General features: G+C 41.0%; 1 protein-coding gene across 1 annotated transcript in view; it reads left to right on the top strand.

Annotated features, from left to right (window-relative positions):
* The first annotated feature begins 10086 nt into the window (after positions 1 to 10086).
* The window catches only part of prkcbb (protein kinase C, beta b), a 90313-nt gene continuing 80838 nt past the window's right edge, over positions 10087 to 19561 (top strand). The window contains exons 1-2 of the mRNA XM_006798042.2: positions 10087 to 10569; positions 11949 to 11980. Of these exons, the coding sequence (XP_006798105.2) occupies positions 10391 to 10569; positions 11949 to 11980 (211 nt within the window). The 5' untranslated portion in view covers positions 10087 to 10390. The remainder of the gene's footprint in view (positions 10570 to 11948; positions 11981 to 19561) is intronic.

The raw sequence follows: 19561 nt of genomic DNA, 5'->3' as shown, positions 1-19561 counted from the left end.
TGCTTCTACACACATTCCAACATGGTACCATGATAGGATTCCACCTGTGCAACAAGTACAGTCGTGGAATTTCCTTGCTACTAAATATTCCAATATTCCAAAGTTAGTGGTATTAAAACAAAATGACTTCAGCTCAGCTCCTTAGTTCCAGTGAAAGGAACTCTTAATGCTTCAGCATACCAAGACATTTTGGACAATTTCATGGTCCCAACTTTGTGGGAACAGTTTGGGGTTGGCCCCTTCCTGTTCTAACATGACTGTAACCGGTGCACAAATCAAGGTCCATAAAGACATGAATGAGCGAGTTTGATGTGGAACAATTTGACAGAACAACTTTGGGATGAATTAGATTGGAGACTGCGGGCCAGGGCTTCTTGTTTTACAAATGCATATCTGGAAGAATAGTCAAAATTCCCATAAACATTCCTAAACTTGTGGAAAGCCTCTCCAGAAAAGTTGAAGCTCTTATAGCTGCAAAGGGTGGGCTGATATCATATTAAATCCTATTTAGTTAAGAATGAGATGTCACTCAAAGTATTATGCATGTGATGGCAGACGAGCAGATATATTTGGCAATATAGTGTAATTATTAACACCTTTACCTTATGCAGTCTAATCATAATATTCCTGGAGGACACTGTAAAAGTCGTGAGTGCTGAGATTTAACAGTTTAGACATACTGTAAAAACAATTCTGTGTTAGTTGAATAAAATTGTCTAAAAATATTAAGAAGCAAAAAGAAAGAAAGAAAATCTTCCAGGATGTGTTTGCAGAATTGATGTTGTGGACAGCAATATCAGCCTGTGGTTAGGAGGCACACCGCTTAATTTATTACCAAATACCTGTAAAAACCAATGTTCCTGAGGAAGTACTGTAGTCACACATGTTTATTTGCTTATCTTATTAATCCTCTTTGAACAAACTGTTTATCTTGTGTACACTGTTAGGGTTTTTATAACTACAGAAGCAGGGAACACAGAAAGAAAACTGAGAAACAGTGGAGATCAGGCCACCAGGCAGGCAAGCAGGGTAGCCATTAGGCACAGAGAAATATATAGTTAGCAGCCGGTATATACACCAAAAATAAACAGCAATAAACCAGAGCCAAGTGGCTGAAAAGCATCTGCTACCACAGAACACCAAAGAGATATATAGCTGTGGCTCGACTGGATGATGAGGTGCAGGTGGGCTGACAGGTGGTTGCTATCTTGTGCAAGCAACATAATTATCATGTGCACACAAGATAATTATGTTGTATGGACAAGTTATTTTTTTATGTGTGCAAAAAATGATTTGCTATAAAATTATAAGCCACAACAACAATTTTGGGTGCACACAGTCACCATGTGAGTCCAGTGGAGTCACTATCAGCAGGTTGGCCATCGTTGCATAACCATTTTCACAAAGGCACTGCAAACCTGGAGTTCTCTTGGACTTAACCTAACAGAGGTGCATTTGCAAACATAGATGCTAGCTCAAATGTTAGCTTTTACCTGCCTTCTCCTTAGGACAAAGTCTGTGTGATTTCAGATTGGTCTGATGTGAGAGGAGACCAGCTAATATCCCTGTGTACTCACCACTAGAGAGTGGGTGTCATGTGCGCTACCTCTTGCACAATCTATCCTTATATTGAGGTAAGGCTGATGTTCTCTTTCTGATGCTATGTTGTTGTTGTTGTTGTTGTTTTCAGTGTACTATTAATTACAATAGTAATAAAAAAAAACATGTTCAGTCTGTTTCATGTGTTGGAATGAGATGTATGTCGGTGGGGTTGAAAAAATGCCCCAGCTGTGATCAGAGGATGGCCGTTGTGTAACAAATTATTTTAGCTTCAAACCTCTGATGCCCTGAAAGACTGCATGGAGGACTACAAGCAGCATGGCCTAAATATATAAAGTTGTTCTGACAACTAAAATAAATTCTCAGGCCTTTAGGGGCTCCATTAGTTCCCATGAGCCTCGGTTGTATTTTGCTCTTACTGGTTATTAAAATACGTGTTAGCATCTTGATGCATTCTCAATCATCCAGGTAACAAAATCCAGTTGATTCTGTTGATCGGGCCGTAGCGTTTTCAGTGGGAGAACTGCATGCTATCACACAGGCTGTAGAGATTTCTCAGGGGGGCCTTGTGCGGACATTTCTCAAGAGTTGTCTGCCATACTGGATGTGCAGCAACTAATCATTCAGGAAATGGACCAAAAACCTCTTTATGTTTGCTTTATTCACCAGCAGATTGCCACCAAAGTTTGCATGGGAGACGGCAACTTGTCTGCAAACACTTGCTGACTGGTAGACGAGCAAAAGTAAAACCTGCAAAAGTGTGATGTGAACCAAATATGGAAAATTGTTCAGCTTTAGCGTAAAAGTTGGGCAGTGTTGGGTGTGGTTTCGAGTCACAACTTTTAATCACAAGGAGATTTTTGCCAACTGGTTGCCTTGAAAGACAAAAATGCAGCTGATTTCAGGCTTGCCTGTTCGCTCTCTCTAGCCCCCATTAAAGATCCTGCATTGATAAAAGTGAAAGAGGCCAGTGGCTTTCATGTAAAGTGAATCACTTCCAGTGTACACATGCGACACAATAGACCAATTCAGTTAGACCTACTCACAGGTTATGCTCATGTCACTTGATGCCTGGCATCATAGCAAATTAAGCTGTCATTATTTTTTACAGTCTGCCAGCTGCTGAGGAGAACAATTATGCAAAAATGCAGGTAGGTGTGCTTCTAATGTCAGAAGGTGTATGACTAAGAAAGTCTGGTGGCGGGGGGCAAAAAGGTTAAAAAAAAAGAAAAGCTTCATTTCAGCTGCCAGCTAAATCTACAGCAATCTTCCAAATGATGAGACCTGAATGGATTGCACACACTGTTATCTGTCCTGCAGCTAAATCAATCACATCTAGGTCATTTTAGCCAGCTGACTGCATGTGTGTGCATGTGTGTGTGGGAGAACTCATTTGAGTTTTAGACCATTGGAGCAAAGATGTTTTGGAAAATATGGGCTGGGATGAGGCACTTAGGTGTGCTTGTTAGAATAAGAGGTGAGTGCAGCATGCATGTGGACAGCATGGACCATGTCCTGGAATGAGATCCATGCCCTTAATGCTACTACTGGGCGACCATGGCGCTGGGGGCTGGGAAGTGCATCGGCAACCGGTTCAATCCCCGGGCTCTCTGGCCTGGTCGTTGTGTCCTTGGGCAAGACACTTTACCCTACCGCCTACTGGTGTTGGCCAGAGGGGCTGATGGCGCAATAGGGCAGCCTCGCTTCTGTCAGTCTGCCTCCACCAGTCTGTGAATGTGAGAGTGAATGAATAGTGGCATTGTAAAGCGCTTTGGGTGCCTTGAAAAGCGCTATATAAATCCACCAATCCATTATTATTACTATAACAGTTCTTTATGAATTCTTCAGTTTCTTGGCTGTGTGTAAATGCAGAATATGTAGAAAGTTTAACGTGCTTGCTTTTTGTAAATATAAATTTGTAAATTCATCCTTCGATAGTTGAGCGATGCAGATGGTTTGTAGTTTCTTGCCTCTTTCTGTGAAGCATCACATTGGCTGGTGAAATGACTCAGAAAGTCATGTAATTGATGGGTTTTCATTCCAAAAATACCTTGACTGTATCTTGGAAAACTTTTTAGCATGAAATTCAGCCAACAGTCGCAGATGATGATCCTTCAAAATCCCTTTGAAAGCAAAAGTCTTAAGATGAGTAACTACTCAACAACTGTGCTTGGTTTCACTGCCAGAACTCAAACTCCAAGAGGAGAGAATCTGTGTGTGTTTTTTCATCCCCAAATGTTGAGATCTCCTTTTGGAAATGAACACTTCAGCTTCAAATATTGAGTATCGTTTCTTGTGTTTACAGATGGCTGTGTGTGATATTGGTGATGGAGATGACATTTTTCCCAGTTTTATCACATGCTAGCCTTACATAACCTGAACCAAATATAACTCAAGGTTAAAATGGAACTGAGATAAGGGAAAGGTGTCATTTCTGCATGTGTACAATCAATAGGCCACTGCAGATTTGAAATTGTGTTTTTCAAACTTTACGTCCTTGACTATGTTGTTTGTTTGATGACTCTTGACAAGGGAATGTTCAAGCTGTTAAAATCTTTCTTTTCCATTGTCCACCGCTTGAATAAACTTGTTTTTACTTAAATTTTGGGGGTGTTTTTTGTATGTATGCCATAAGATATATGCACTCACATTCCCCTTTACTAGGGTTCATCGGTTCAGCTGTTTTAATGCAAATATCTAACCAGTTATTCATGTGACAGCAACATTAAGCATTGTTGCTGATCATATCCATCTCTTTATGACCTTCTTCCAGCAGGATATGTCACAAAGCTCCGGGCATCTGAAACTGATTTCTTAAACATGACAATGAGTTCACTGTAGTCAAACGGCCTCCATGGTCACCGGAATTCCAGTAGAACATTCCTGGGATGCGGTGGAAAAGAAGATTCATATCATGGAATGTGCAGTTGACAAAACTGCAGCAACTGTGCGATGCTATCACGTCAATATGAACCAAAATCTCTGAGGAGTGTTTCAGCACCTTGTTTAATCTGTGCCACTAAGAATTGAAGGCAAAGGCACTTCCAACCAGTGGAAAAGTGTAACTAATGATATGGTTAGTGTAAATACATCATTCATCACATTGTTTAAGCCTTTGTAAAACATCACAATTATCAGGACTGCTTCATTTACTGGATGTAAGATTGTAAGCAGTTTCCTATAAATTACTCTTAACAATATTTTAAGCATTTTAAAACTTGTTGACATGTAGGAACATTAGGAGGGTTGCTGACTACTGGCTGCTGTCTGTGCCAGCTGCTCTGAAGTGATGGGAGGACAAAACCCACAAGGCTTATTTTGTGACTTTGTGCTTAAATAGGTTCTCAGATTAATCATTTACTAGCCTATTATCTCTATACTTTGGGGGAAAAAAATGAGAGACTTTCCCACTGCACACTTTAAATTTAAGGTGACCACTTAATTTGTCTATCCTGTTTTGGTGACATTATCTGGCATTTTCAGAGAAACCCACATACTGTACACTATAACAAACAGACTTCATGTGTTCATGGGTGGATACATTTTGAAAAGTCTTATTTCTGATGACACAGTGAAGTCAGGCTAATTAACAAGTCAGCCGTTTTCTCCTTTTGTTTCTGTAGTTATTGACGCTAAACTATTAACAGTGTTTTTAGTTGGGGTTTTTTTTCCAGCAAATAACTGTCAGTTATCTCGAAGCACAGGTCGAGGGGGCGGTTTGGCAGCAATTTTTCACACCAGTCTATTAATTAATGAAAGACCAAGACAGACTTTTAATTCATTTGAAAGCCTGATGCTTAACATTGTCCACCCCAGCTGTGAAACTCAGAAACCAGTCTTACTTGTTATCATCTATCGTCCACCTGGGCCTTACACAGAGTTTCTGTCTGATTTCTCAGACTTTATATCTGATTTAGTTCTGAGCTCAGATAAAATAATTATTGTGGGTGATTTTGACATCCATGTTGATGCTAAAAATGACAGCCTCAACATGGCATTTAATCTGTTGTTAGACTCAATTGGTTTCTCTCAAAATGTAAAAGAACCCACCCACCACTTTAATCACACTCTAGATCTTGTTTTAACATATGGCATAGAAACTGAACATTTAACAGTGTTTCCTGAAAACCCTCTCCTGTCTGATCATTTCTTGATAACATTTACATTTACAATAATTGATTACGCAGCAGTGGAGAGTGGACTTTATCAAAGTAGATGTCTTTCTGAAAGCGCTGTAACTAAGTTTAAGAATATAATCCAGCCACTGTTATCATCGTCAATGCCCTGTACCAACACAGAGCAGAGCAGCTATCTGAACGCTACCCCAACAGAGGTCGATTATCTTGTTAATAATTTCACCTCCTCACTACGTACGACTCTGGATACTGTAGCTCCAGTGAAAACTAAGGTCTCTAATCAGAAGTACCTGACCCCGTGGTATAATTCTCAAACACGTACCCTAAAGCAGATGACTCGTAATCTGGAGAGGAAATGGCGTGTCACAAATTTAGAGGATCATCATTTAGCCTGGAGAAATAGTTTGTTGCTTTATAAGAAAGCCCTCCGCAAAGCCAGAACAGCTTACTACTCATCACTGATTGAAGAAAATAAGAACAACCCCAGGTTTCTCTTCAGCACTGGAGCCAGGCTGACAAAAAGTCAGAGCTCTTTTGAGCCAACCATCCCTTTAACGTTAACTAGTGATGACTTCATGAACTTCTTCACAAATAAAATTTTTATCATTAGAGAAAAAATTACTAATAATCATCCCACAGATGTAATATTATCTACAGCTACTCTTAGTTCCATTGATGTTAAGTTAGACTCTTTTTCTCCAATCGATCTTTCTGAGTTAACTTCAATAATTACTTCCTCCAAACCATCAACGTGTCTTTTAGACCCCATTCCTACAAAACTGCTCAAAGAAGTCCTGCCATTGATTAATTCTTCGATCTTATATATGATCAACCTATCTCTAATAATCGGCTATGTACCACAGGCCTTCAAGGTGGCTGCAGTTAAACCTTTACTCAAAAAGCCATCTCTAGACCCAGCAGTCTTAGCTAATTATAGGCCAATCTCCAACCTTCCTTTCATATCAAAAATCCTTGAAAGAGTAGTTGTCAAACAGCTAACAGATCATCTGCAGAGGAATGGTTTATTTGAAGAGTTTCAGTCAGGTTTCAGAGTTCATCACAGCACAGAAACAGCTTTAGTGAAGGTTACAAATGATCTTCTTATGGCCTCTGACAGTGGACTCATCTCTGTGCTTGTCCTTCTTGACCTTAGTGCAGCATTCGATACTGTTGACCATAATATCCTGTTTAATTAGAACGATTAGAACATGCTGTAGGTATTACAGATATTGCACTGCAGTGGTTTGTATCATATCTATCTAATAGACTCCAATTTGTGCATGTAAATGGAGAGTCCTCTTCACACACTGAGGTTAATTATGGAGTTCCACAGGGTTCAGTGCTAGGACCAATTCTGTTTACATTATACATGCTTCCCCTAGGCAGCATCATTAGAAGACATAGCATACATTTTCACTGCTATGCAGATGACACCCAGCTCTATCTGTCCATAAAGCCAGATAACACACACCAATTAGTTAAACTGCAGGAATGTCTTAAAGACATAAAGACTTGGATGGCCACTAACTTTCTGCTTCTTAACTCAGATAAAACTGAGGTCATTGTACTCGGCGCTGAAAAGCTTAGAAATATGGTATCTAACCAGATTCTTACTCTGGATGGCATTACCTTGGCCTCCAGTAACACTGTGAGGAACCTTGGAGTCATTTTTGACCAGGATATGTCCTTCAACGCACATATTAAACAAATATGTAAGACTGCGTTCTTCCATTTGCGCAACATCTCTAAAATTAGAAATATCCTGTCTCAGAGTGACGCTGAAAAACTAGTTCATGCATTTATTACTTCCAGGCTGGACTACTGCAATTCATTATTATCAGGATGTCCAAAAAACTCACTGAAAAGCCTTTAGTTAATCCAAAATGCTGCAGCAAGAGTACTGACAGGGACTAGAAAGAGAGAGCATATTTCTCCTGTTTTGGCTTCCCTTCATTGGCTTCCTGTTAAATCCAGAATTGAATTCAAAATCCTGCTCCTCACATACAAGGTCTTAAATAATCAGGCCCCATCTTATCTTAATGACCTTGTAGTACCATATTACCCTATTAGAGCACTTCGCTCCCGCTCTGCAGGCCTACTTGTTGTTCCTAGAGTATTTAAAAGTAGAATGGGAGGGAGAGCCTTCAGTTTTCAGGCCCCTCTTCTGTGGAACCAGCTTCCAGTTTGGATTCGGGAGACAGACACTATCTCTACTTTTAAGATTAGGCTTAAAACTTTCCTTTTTGCTAAAGCATATAGTTAGGGCTGGACCAGGTGACCCTGAATCCTCCCTTAGTTATGCTGCAATAGATGTAGGCTGCCGGGGGATTCCCATGATGCATTGAGTTTTTCCTTTCCAGTCACCTTTCTCACTCACTATGTGTTAATAGACCTCTCTGTATTGAATCATATCTGTTATTAATCTCTGTCTCTCTTCCACAGCATGTCTTTTATCCTGTCTTCCTTCTCTCACCCCAACCGGTCGCAGCAGATGGCCGCCCCTCCCTGAGCCTGGTTCTGCCGGAGGTTTCTTCCTGTTAAAAGGGAGTTTTTCCTTCCCACTGTCGCCAAAGTGCTTGCTCATAGGGGGTCATATGATTGTTGGGCTTTTCTCTGTATCTATGGAGCGCCTTGAGGCGACATTTGTTGTGATTTGGCGCTATATAAATAAAATTGAATTGAATTGAATTGAATTGAATCACAGTATGACATTACAGCTAGGTCAGAGGACTAATCCATATCCATATCCCTCACTCACTAATAGCCCTTTTCCACTAGTACCTACTTCGTCGGCTTGACTCGATGTTGTGTTTTTAGGGTTTTCCATTAGGTGGTAGTCCCTGGTACCAGGTATTTTTTTAGTACCTACTCTGAGTCAATCTGAAACTGTGACATCAACAGACTGCATGCCACCAATTGGATAGTCAGTGGCATCACCCGATGAGTCATGAGAGCGGCTCCTTCACGAAAGCCAAACTGCCATTTTTGAAACTGGTCAAACCGAGCCGAGTAGGTACCAGTGAGGAAGGGCTATAATTTTCTTTTGGGGGGGCAGAGCCTCCAGCTTTCAGGCCCCTCTTCTGTGGTTCAATTTCCAGTTTGGAATTTGGAGACAGACAGTCTCTACTTTTAAGATTAGACTTAAAACTTTACTTTTTAATGAGGTTTGTAGTGGTGGTTGGATTAGCTGACTCTGAATGCTCCCATAGTTATACTGCTAAAATCAGGACTGTTGTCTCAAAAATCTTGATCCCTTTAGATTATTGTCATGCTCTATTTTCTTGTCTGTAAAGCGTCTATGAATCGCCTCCAGTCAGTCCAGAATGCTGCTGCAAGGCTTCTAACTCACACTCATAAATGCTCTCACATGACCCCATTGTTAAAGATTTAGATATCAATTTAAAACCTTGATTCTTACTTTGTTTGGAACAGCTTACCTCTCTCTCTCCTTTTAAAAAACACCTGCAAACACATCTGTTCAGACAGGCATTTGTGTAATGTTTCAGGGTTTTGTGTTGTTTTGATATAGATGTGTTTATTTCACTAGGTTTTTAATACCTTTGTAAAGCACTTTGTGACAGCTTCTGGTCTAGAAAAGTGCTATATACATGTAAGTAAACTTTATTTCAATGCTATGCTGCAATAGGCTTGGGTTGGTGTGGGAGTCTCATGATGCACTAAGTGAATTTTTACACCTATAGTTCATTCACTCTGATCCAAATCAGTTGATGGGTTTATAAACTTGTACCTATTCCCTGTGTTTGTTTGTTTGTTTTTTTCACACAGAGGAATCCAAGTAAGATCCAAGTAAACCAAAATCCACTCACAGGACAGATGTGTCTGGGGCGGGAAAAGCAAATGTAGAGGAAGAAGGTACTATGTTCAGGACTATAAGAGGCCACAGATAATTTTCATTCATTTCATGGCTAGTTGCTAGCCTGGGGTTGTTTTGGTCCACGCCAATTACTGTGTTCACGCCTGTACTAACCAGAGTTTTATTTAAACAAACTGAACACTGCAGGCGTGAAAACACTCTTAGTGTTTCTTCTTCACTTCCTCACTATCTGCAATTAAAATCTTGTTATTATTATCCACAGCCTGTCTTTGGTCTTTTGCACATGACTGCCCGCCCTTATAACAGAATCGTCTTCCCTTCAAAAGGGAGTTTTTCCTTCCCACTGTCGCCAAACGTGTTTTCTTTGCATTATTGTCGGTTCTTTATCTTACAGTATAAGTGCCGATATAAATGCGCTATATAAACAGAGGTGAACTGAACTAAATTGAACACCATTTCTATTTCAGATTAGTTAAAGCGCGTTGCTTCTATAGGAGGTGCCACAGCAAATGAGATAATGTTAATAGTTGACGTCCCTCTCCCTCTCTCGCTCGCTCGCTCTCTCTGCTGTCAGAGCGCTTTGAAGAAAAAAGGAGGAAGCAGAGGGGAGGCAGTGTAGCGGCAGCCGTCTGCTCAACCGGAGGACAAGACAACTTAATCAGAGAAGGAAAAAAAAACCCCAAACTACCGAAAACTATCCATTAGCTGGTCCCAGCACCGCCGACAACACCTCCTCTCGGAACAACCCACGAAAGAAAGACTTTCCGCCTCTCCAGAGAGCGTCTGTTTCTGGCACCTGCAACTTGAGGTAGTTCATTTCCAACAACCATTAAGGCAGCTGCTTGAAAACACCGGGAGAATGGCAGACTCGGCGGCGGCCAACAGTGATGGGGAGGACGGACCCCGCGAGCCTATGCGGGGCTTCGCGCGCCAGGGAGCTCTCCGGCAGAAGAACGTGCACGAGGTGAAGGACCACAAATTCATCGCGCGCTTCTTCAAGCAGCCCACCTTCTGCAGCCACTGCACCGACTTCATCTGGTGAGGAGCTGGAACAGGGATGGACCTAGAGCTCATATTTATTTTTATTTTTTTTAAAGAAAAAGTATTTAACTTAAGTCACTGCTTGAGTTGGTGCTGTTAAAGAAGACAGTAAATCCGTTTACTGTTTAAAGATAAGGCACTTTTTTATTTATAAAGGCTAAGTGAGTGGTGCAAAAGAAGGAATAAAAGGTAGGGATAAATAAAGTAGGGGCAGAAGAATTGGTATCATGATGTATGCTGTCTTTTTAAAGGAAGAAGAAGAGGGAGGTGGACTTGATTTAGTTTTCGCAAAAATAAAGACCGATTTCCGTCTTATTTTTGTACTTGTAGATACTATATGCGTTAGGTAGGGCAAAAAGGAAGCTAGAGAAATATATGTGGGTAGCTCTAAAGTTTTTTTTATAAAAAGAATAGCGGCAGACCACTGTTTGATGCTATTAAGTAGGCAGAGGAACTGAGAGAAAATAAAGCAGGAAAAGAAAATAGAGGAAGGAATGAAGCGCTGCCAGCACGGATAACCTGAGTGGTAACAAGAAAGTGTTGCCCTGACACAAGTCCAGCCTTCCGCCTCCTCCCACTCCTTCTCTTCCGCCTGCAGTTTCTTCTGTCAGTCACCTGTGCAGACAAGTCACCCTGCAGCCCCCCGGGGTTTACTAGACCGTGAGCCCCATACTCCAGGGCTATTAAAAGGAATTTTAGCTTGGCCCTATTTATCCCGTTTATTATCTGTTCCCTAAAGCGTTTTAAATTTGTCAATGGCCAGATGATGATCTATCTATCTATCTATCTATCTATCTATCTATCTATCTATCTATCTATCTATCTATCTATCTATCTATCTATCTAGGTCAATAAGCACAATGATAAAAGAACAATGGGAGCACCAAGTGATTTCAGGCCCTGAGAGATTATCTATTTCTAGTCACTGTATGAAAATCAGCTGGCCTGGGTGTGTGTTTGTGTGTTTATGCATGTGTGTGTCCACCTGTGGGAATCTCAGCGTTTCACATACCACTGACTAGGTGTGGTTGGGGCAGTCCCTCCCAGCAGAGCAGTGTGTGTGTGTGTGTGTTTGTCAGTGTCAGCATGTAACCTCAGTACCTGCCCAGCAAACTGTTTACATGATAATTAAACGACCTCTGTGCTTGCAAACCTCACTGCTGTGTGTGTGTGTGTGTGTGTGCATGTGTGTGGTTGTGTGTGTGGGTGTGTGTGTGCTATTTTGGGCAGAAACATCATTTTAAACGTTTGCCTCCATGGAGATATCTTAAGGTTAAGCGATTAGGTTTCAGTTTCTGTTCAGTTTTTTTCATTTTCTGTCTGTGTGTGTGTGATTGCACATTTTAACTTCTTCTGTGTGCTTGTTCTCTTCACAGGGGTTTTGGGAAGCAGGGATTTCAGTGTCAAGGTAGGACAATTAAATACACACACACACATTATTTGTCACCGATCTACTGAATCTGAATTGAAAACTTTGTCACCCCTTCCTCTCTTCTGTTCAACTTTACCTTTTTCTTATTTCTGCCTGTCTCATCTTACAAGCTCCCTTTTTTCCATCTACCCTTTTCTCCTGGGTTTTCATTTTTCCTTTCTAGAGTAAGAGAAAATCCCAAGCTCTTGTTTGTGAAGGAAACGTCCACTGAAGAAAGTAACAGCAGTTTTTCATTGAAACAACAACAAGAACAAAAAAAACCCCAAAAGAAAATAGGAACTTGGATTGTGGATTTGGTAAAGCTATAAGTGGTACAGTGCATTATATTTTTTGCACCATTTCCAAAGCTCATTTGTCAGGTAAAAACTAGCTCAACAGGCCGGCCAGCCTCCCTGGTGTGCAGTTAATCAAAGGCACAGCAGTCTAAAGTCCTAGTATGTTGGGATTTCATGAGAGCAAAGAATAAGACCTCGACCCTCTGTGAGTAAAAATAAAATCTGATGAACAGAATAAGCGGGCAAAGATAAATTTGACATTTTAAAGTATGTCATCTTTGTTGAAAATGTCCAATTTTCTGTGTAAGCAAAGCTGTAGTCTTGGCTTCTCTTTTAAATAGAATAACCTAGAACTGTGTTTCTGCTTCTTCATTTCAGTGGGGAAAAGATATGTAGACAGCAGGAAGGTGATCTAGACTCATAAAATATGTCCCTGCAGACTCTCACCAGAAAAAAACAACCTTTTGTCACGTTTTGTTGTATGTCTGCATCAGAAAAAGTATGTAATTTTGTGCCATTTGACTTGTCACACTGGAAAAAAACCCTCCTCAAAACAAGAGCGCAATAAATTGGCCTTATTTACGACCTTCTATGTTGAGGTTGACATTTGAATTATATGCAAAAAAAGGCACTTTTCTTCCCTCTCTCATCCCTCCCTGCCAGTTTTGTCCCTCATCCTCACTTTGTCCGTCGTCTCCTAGTGTACTGTGGACAGACTCTGTGTCCGAGTTTGCAGCCTTTGCCACGGGAAATGATATAAACTACCACAAGAACGTGGCAAAAATGTGGAGGTGCTTTTTTTGCATTTATATTTTTCAATTTGTTTGAAGTCTGTGGTTTTTTTTTTCCACTGTATTAACTGCCAACTGGATGCTCAAGGATTTTCACGTCTCCTAGCAACAGTGAAACATTCAGACGCAGCCCTCTATATGCTGTGGGATGGAAGAGGTGTGCTTTAGCATAGCAGCAGGTTATCTGGTAATTGTCCCATGTGTGTATGTAACGGGTCAATATCCTCCGTGCTGCTTGTTGGAAGAAATGTTGCACTGCAGGAGCCCCTAAACGCCTCTGGAGAGGAAGGAGTGTGTGTGCTGCAAGCACCTGTGTGTCCTGATACCAGAGCTGGAAGGAGATTAGTGGCTAAATGGATGATTATAAAAGGAAAAGATTTATCTAATGGAAAATATCATGGATGCGTGTTGTTGTGAGTGAGTACTCATCGTTAGTTTGCACTTTCCTCCTTGGAAAAGTGTGTGGGTGTTTTTGTGTGTCCTGAGTTGCTCTCTGACCCTTTTGTCCGTCTGGAACAGGGTATCACTTCCTTAGAGCTCGGGGAGAAAGGGAATTCCTCCGCAAGGTCACACGCACTCATACACGCATGCAAACACATCCACTCACTGGCAGTGAGGTAAGGGATCAGTGTTTAGGTTGCCTCTTGGCCTTGCGTAGTCGTGTTTCTTTGACAGATGCGCAAAAACATGCAGTTTTAGAAGATTCAGAAGGAGAGAGCTCATGTGAATGAAGACAAGTATACCAGTCACAGTGACTACTGTGTAGAGAAATGGTGTTTATGGCTCTCAAAGATAAATCACTATAGCTTGTAAGACCAGAGTGGACAAGTTAGTTATAAGGACCCAGAACTGTCCTAGCAAAGACCCCAATAAAGCCCACAGGATGGGTTTGGAAAATGTGAAAGAGGGCATCAATTTTGGAATTTTGGCTGTAAGTTTTACAGCTTTTCCTGCCCATGAAAATATTCTAAGGAGCTTGGAAAGAAAGGAATCCTCAAATTATTATGACCTGGATGACTGAGAACCTACACAGACCCATGAAAAGTAATTAAATTATAGATTTCTGTGATTTTACACATTACTTCTTACAAATTAAGCTCAAAGAGTCATGCTGACACATTTATTTCATTTGCAACACCAGAATTTCTTTACTTTACCTGTTGAAATTCTTTGTCTTATATTAAATATCTCACTGATTAAAGGCGTAGTTAAACATCTCACACTGGAGTTTCACCGGTGCGGCCCACATAAGAACAAAGCGGGCTTTATAAAAGGAGTTTGACATTCCCGGTCTACATGGTGTGTATGAATCGATCTCCTTCATGAAAGCCTCAAACATATCTTGCCTCCATTTTCGTGATTGATCGCTGTGATTTTCTTTTTGTCCTCTCGACTCCTTTGTTCACTTGTTCCTCACCTCGTGATTCTCGTCTCACAGACTGTCTGACCTTTGAACATTTATCTCCATATGATATGGAGGGTTTGCAGATATTATATATGCCTGTTTATTGCTGCAAAGCAGATGGTCAGATGACAGTCAAAGAATGAGAATAGAGAGTGTAGCTGGTTTTAAAGAACAGCAAAGCTGATTCAGCGGCAGCAGCTTGCGGTGGTATTTATGATAACGAAGGATGTGGTGTAGAGTCTGCGTCACAAATGATCAGATGTTTGGATGTTAGTTGGGGGGAGAGAAATGATATGCATCACTATCATTTCTCTCCCCCCATTAGCAACGATAACTTTAAGTGCTTTTCGGCATTTAGCTGTTGTTTGTTGTTAACACATTATCAGAAGCGACGGGTTAGGGAAAGCTATCGTTAACAACATCAATTGGAACTGAAACTACCACCAGTGTTAGCACAAAGCTCCCTAAAAAAATTCTCGACTCTCTTTTTGAGAACTGCATTTGAATGACAATTCAATAAGATTTGCATTATTTCCCAAATAATGTTTATATTTAATCTCAGTCAGCATCGTAATACAGCACCACGTATTTACTAGACTGGTAGTACTGGTTGTGAGTGCAGTGCCAGTCTCAGCTGTCCTTTGTTATGATGATAGTTGTGACATGTTTGTTGATGGTGAGTGTGACGGCTGATTTAGACTTCTGCTGTGAATTTTCTTGGGCCTACAGCATGACCTACTTGTGCTTGCGCTGGTGCATTATGTGTTACCAACCGTGTGGTTGTGTCCAGCTATGATACAAACAAATAAAATGCTGGGACTTTTTGTCCTCGTACCTCACATCCATTCTGATAGTTTTAGCAATCTCCTTCCAGGAATTTCTTGATATTTGTGAGCCCTTATATTAATCCTATGATTATTATAACTCATAAATTCAAAAACTGTGGTGTAAAAGTAGCCAGAAATGCACAGGAGTATGTCAGGTTACATCGTAGGTTACAGAAGGGTTTGAGGTTACAATGTAGCTTTCCCGCTGAAGCATGAATCCCCAGGTAGGATTTCAGAGGGCTTGCAGGTTATAACCTACCTACGGTGTGGATTTACCACAGATGACTCCCCAGTAACACTGAGTAAATGCACTGAACATAGTTAAATACCACTGGGAGGCTCTGAAACCATAGACTGCATATAAGATATTCACACCCTCCAGGGGCCTGTACTACGAAACAGCATATCCTTTGTGAAATAAACAAAAGACATTTGTATAGTAAATATTGGAAAAAAAGGAACTTTTCTGTCATTTAATTGTTTAACTATTACTTAATTACTTTATTATAGTATGAATGACACTGGGTGAAGTCTTTATCAGCAGGAAAAAATTGTAAAGTTTGTAAATATACAGTTAAAGTTGTTGCCCCTCCTTCTCATTTTTGAAAGCCGTCCAGTTTGACACCCCTGCTCTAAATGCAGCTGCAGACAAAGAACCGAAAAAGAACTGTGCAGGCAGCCTAAGGGGAAGTAAAGAACATATTTAAAAAATTAAAATGAGAAGTAGACAAAATGAGTTGCATATTTTATATAAGGTCAGCAAGTGGAAGGGTTTGCTTTTCTCTTTTTTATGTCACTTTATAACTATATAAGCATGAAATGGTTTGGAAGTTATTTAATCTCTCAGTTATGGTAATGGCTTATCAGGAAAACCCAAAAGAGTTCAAATACTCTCTGTAAGCTACTGTCCTCTTCTGGGAATGCTGGAGTTATTTTCCATAGAGCAGATTAGTCAGTAGGTGGTAGTTTTGTGTATGCTGATCTCTTACCTGGAAGACAGGACTGATACCTCTACCGAAGCTTTATACAACATGCCACATTCACCTATTCACACAAGTGCTTTCTTCTTGTTTAAGCTTCTAAGTGCTTTCCTATGGAGGCATCGGATGCATTAGTATCTTGCCCAAGGATATTTGGCTCGCAGGGATCGAACCACCAACCTTGCGTTTAGCAGATGACCTGCTCTACCTCCTGAGCTACAGTAACCCCTACTTTCACCTAAACCTGTCTGCTAAAGTTCGCTCAGGTCTGAGTGATTTAAATTTCATCATCAGATGGTGATCGTTAGTGTCTGTTGGGACGTCCAGGTACCTCATTTAGCCGACATCCTGCGTCATAGTCCAGGACTCTTGTCTGACAAGTGAATCCAATGCAAACATGCCTTAAATCTGTGTCCTTATTAATTAATTTCTATTAATAAATTAAATAAAACTCATTTATATGACTTAATGGTCAGCAGAGGGCGACTGCCATAGCTGCAAAAAGATGCACGTTATGTACGATTATAGGAAAATAACCTTAAATTCTCACCTAATTTATTGCCTTTGTACACACTTTCCTTATGTGCTTATGATATAAATTGCCTGTTTTAAATCTTATTTAACACAGCATAGTGTTCATCTTGTAAATCAAAGAGCTCAATACAGCAGGCTTTGCTTTAGGGCAGGATTACCTTGTGATTGACAAGCCGCTGGCTTGTTACCCTCAGTTTCTCAGTGACATCAACCTCTTGCTTGTCAGGGCAACAAAACAAAAAACAAAACGGCAATAGCCAAATTGCCAGAGCGGAGGGTTCATGGTGGAAGTTCACAAACCACATTACTGTGGTTATACTCAGTCAGATCAAGCTGGTGACTGTGCCCTGGCCCCTCATTGTTGTCTACCAGCTCTCGGCAAATGTAGACGAATATCCAAATTTCCCAAAGCCTAAATTAGTTCAATCCAATTAAGCCCAATTCCACGTTTTGTCCAACAGCAGTCCAAGCCCCAGAGATTTTGAGTTTGTCTTCATGAGGGCAGAGTCAGGGTGAATCGATTATAAACAGACTTGTAGTAACAGACACAGGCTGATGAGACCAATAGAGCGTACAGTATTTGTTTAAATTCTTGTTTGTTTGTTTTTTGCTTTTTTCCTATGACTATTAATAAAGAATTAAACACCAAGGCACACCCATCTGTTGGAATTGCAGCTAATATTACTGCACACATCAATAAAGAGGCTGGTTCTGTTTTGCATTTTGTGCATCTCAGTATCAAGTGTTGCGGGTTGGAGCAGCTGACTGCCTCGGTAGTGTTGCTGCTGTAAACAATAAACTGTAATGCCTCAGTGGGATTCTGCCGTTTTGTTGTCCATACACTAGAGAGACTGTGGGATTCAAAGGGCAGCAGCAGCTTGTGTTATGCAATGTGGTATTTCTAAGAAGCGCGCTTCCACATTTGTGCGATTTTTGAGCGTATTCCCTACTTCTTTGAGTCGGGAGTGAGTGTGCATGCACGTGCCTCGTGTTCCATTTAATAAGCTGGTGAGCACTTATTTCCTTAATGGCTGCTTGTGCGAAACTGTGCCTGTGCTAATGCTTCCACGTGATTGGTTTCTGCTTGTGTGTGTGTGTGTGTGTGTCTACACGTGTTCCTAAATGAGCATGTTAATAATGAGTAGGGTTTCAGTTTGTAACAGGCTGTTGAGTATCCTCCACTGTTTCCTTACAGACTTAATGGACAAATTATCCCTATAGAGAGCTCGAGAGGGGTGGAAGGGACAGTGAGTGGCAGGAAGTGTGGTAAACATTGCAACTAGGGGAATAAGGAGGGAAAGACAGAGAATTAGATGGAGAACTGAGGAAACGGCTGAAAGGATGGAAGAGAAGCATGATGAGATGAGAAGGGTGGAGGCAGAAGCAAAGAAAGGCATAATGAAGAAGTGGGGGTGGAATTCATAGAGGGAAGAGAAGGAGTCAGGAAAGGGGGAGACAGCGAGTGGGAAGGGCGTAGGAAGGAGAGGAGGACTGTGTGTTTTCTTCTGAGTGGCTCATATCAAGTGCAGGGGTTGGGGGGGAAGTAGGAAATATTTAGTTATCCTTCAGTTTTTGTAATAATGAAACCTATCAAGAATATACCGTACTCACTTGAAGACATGAAGCTAAGGCCAAAAGAAAGAGGAATTTCTAAAGATAGAGGAAGGATAAATTAGCACAGATATAGAGGAGACTCACGCCAAGTTCTGCATAATTTATTTAATGTTTATATTTAGCATCCCGTATGTAATCATTTTGCAGTGTGACGCCTGGATAAGCACACTGCTGTGCTATTGGTGTTGCCGATGATATCATTAAGTCAAAACTGAGGTTTTTTGTGTGCGTTTGATTTGAAAGAATCTGCTCTGAATAAAGAGAACTGCACAGAAGGAAAATGGTCTGGTTCTGCACTAATCTACTCTAAAAAAAGTGGAATAAATTAAACCAGCGCAAATGGTTGAAAATGAGAGAAAAAGGTATGCTGGAATGACACTCCAGCAGATAGGTGGGAGATATTTTTTGCCAGGCGGAGAAGATAATGGACAGGGAAGAAGAGGTAGAAAAGAGGTGAGAGAGAGAGAGAGGGAAGATGAAATGGTGTAGGCACAGAGTGTAGATTGCACTTAAAACAAGCCCATAAAGGTGTTGTTTGCTGCAGCTATTAGCGCTCTTCAAACGGGGAAAAAAATGTATATAAAAAGCACCATTCAAGGGCTCTATTCAAGCTTGCCTTTGACTCATGCTGTCTTTTGTGCGCGAGTTTAACCGAGTGGTCTCTGGCTTTCACCATCTACCATAAAGCTGTTGTTGGGCACGGTGCCCGCAGTTCTTCTGGAATCACATAATACGTCTTCTGGCTTTTCATGAGTCTGTTCAGGTTCAAATGAGTTAGTGAATATTTGCAAACACCAGTGTCTGTCGGCTATGGCGAATGCAGCTCAGGTGCTTCTGCAACTCCAACCTGTGTGGGTGGGAGGTCTCGGGATCTGCAACCTGCCTCCTACACACAGACACACACACATATGCACACACGCGCACATATAAAAACACTGGGTTTTCATGCACGGACACGGATGAGCACGCGTCGCGTTGACGGTGAGATCACTGAGATCCTGGATGAACAAAAGTGGTTAAGAACATCTGTAATCCAGTGTGCTGTTTTTTCCTCCTTTAAGCCCTGTAGACGCCAACATTTTCTTTTCACCTACAGGTCTTTCCTCTCTAACTCACATCCTGTGCATTAAT

The sequence above is a fragment of the Neolamprologus brichardi genome, chromosome 4 (genome assembly GCF_056152115.1).
Source record: "Neolamprologus brichardi isolate AB-2024 chromosome 4, ASM5615211v1, whole genome shotgun sequence".
NCBI classification, from domain to species: Eukaryota; Metazoa; Chordata; class Actinopteri; order Cichliformes; family Cichlidae; genus Neolamprologus; species Neolamprologus brichardi.
The sequence above is the reverse complement of the archived record's forward strand: the minus strand, read 5'-3'. Positions and strand labels throughout refer to the sequence as shown.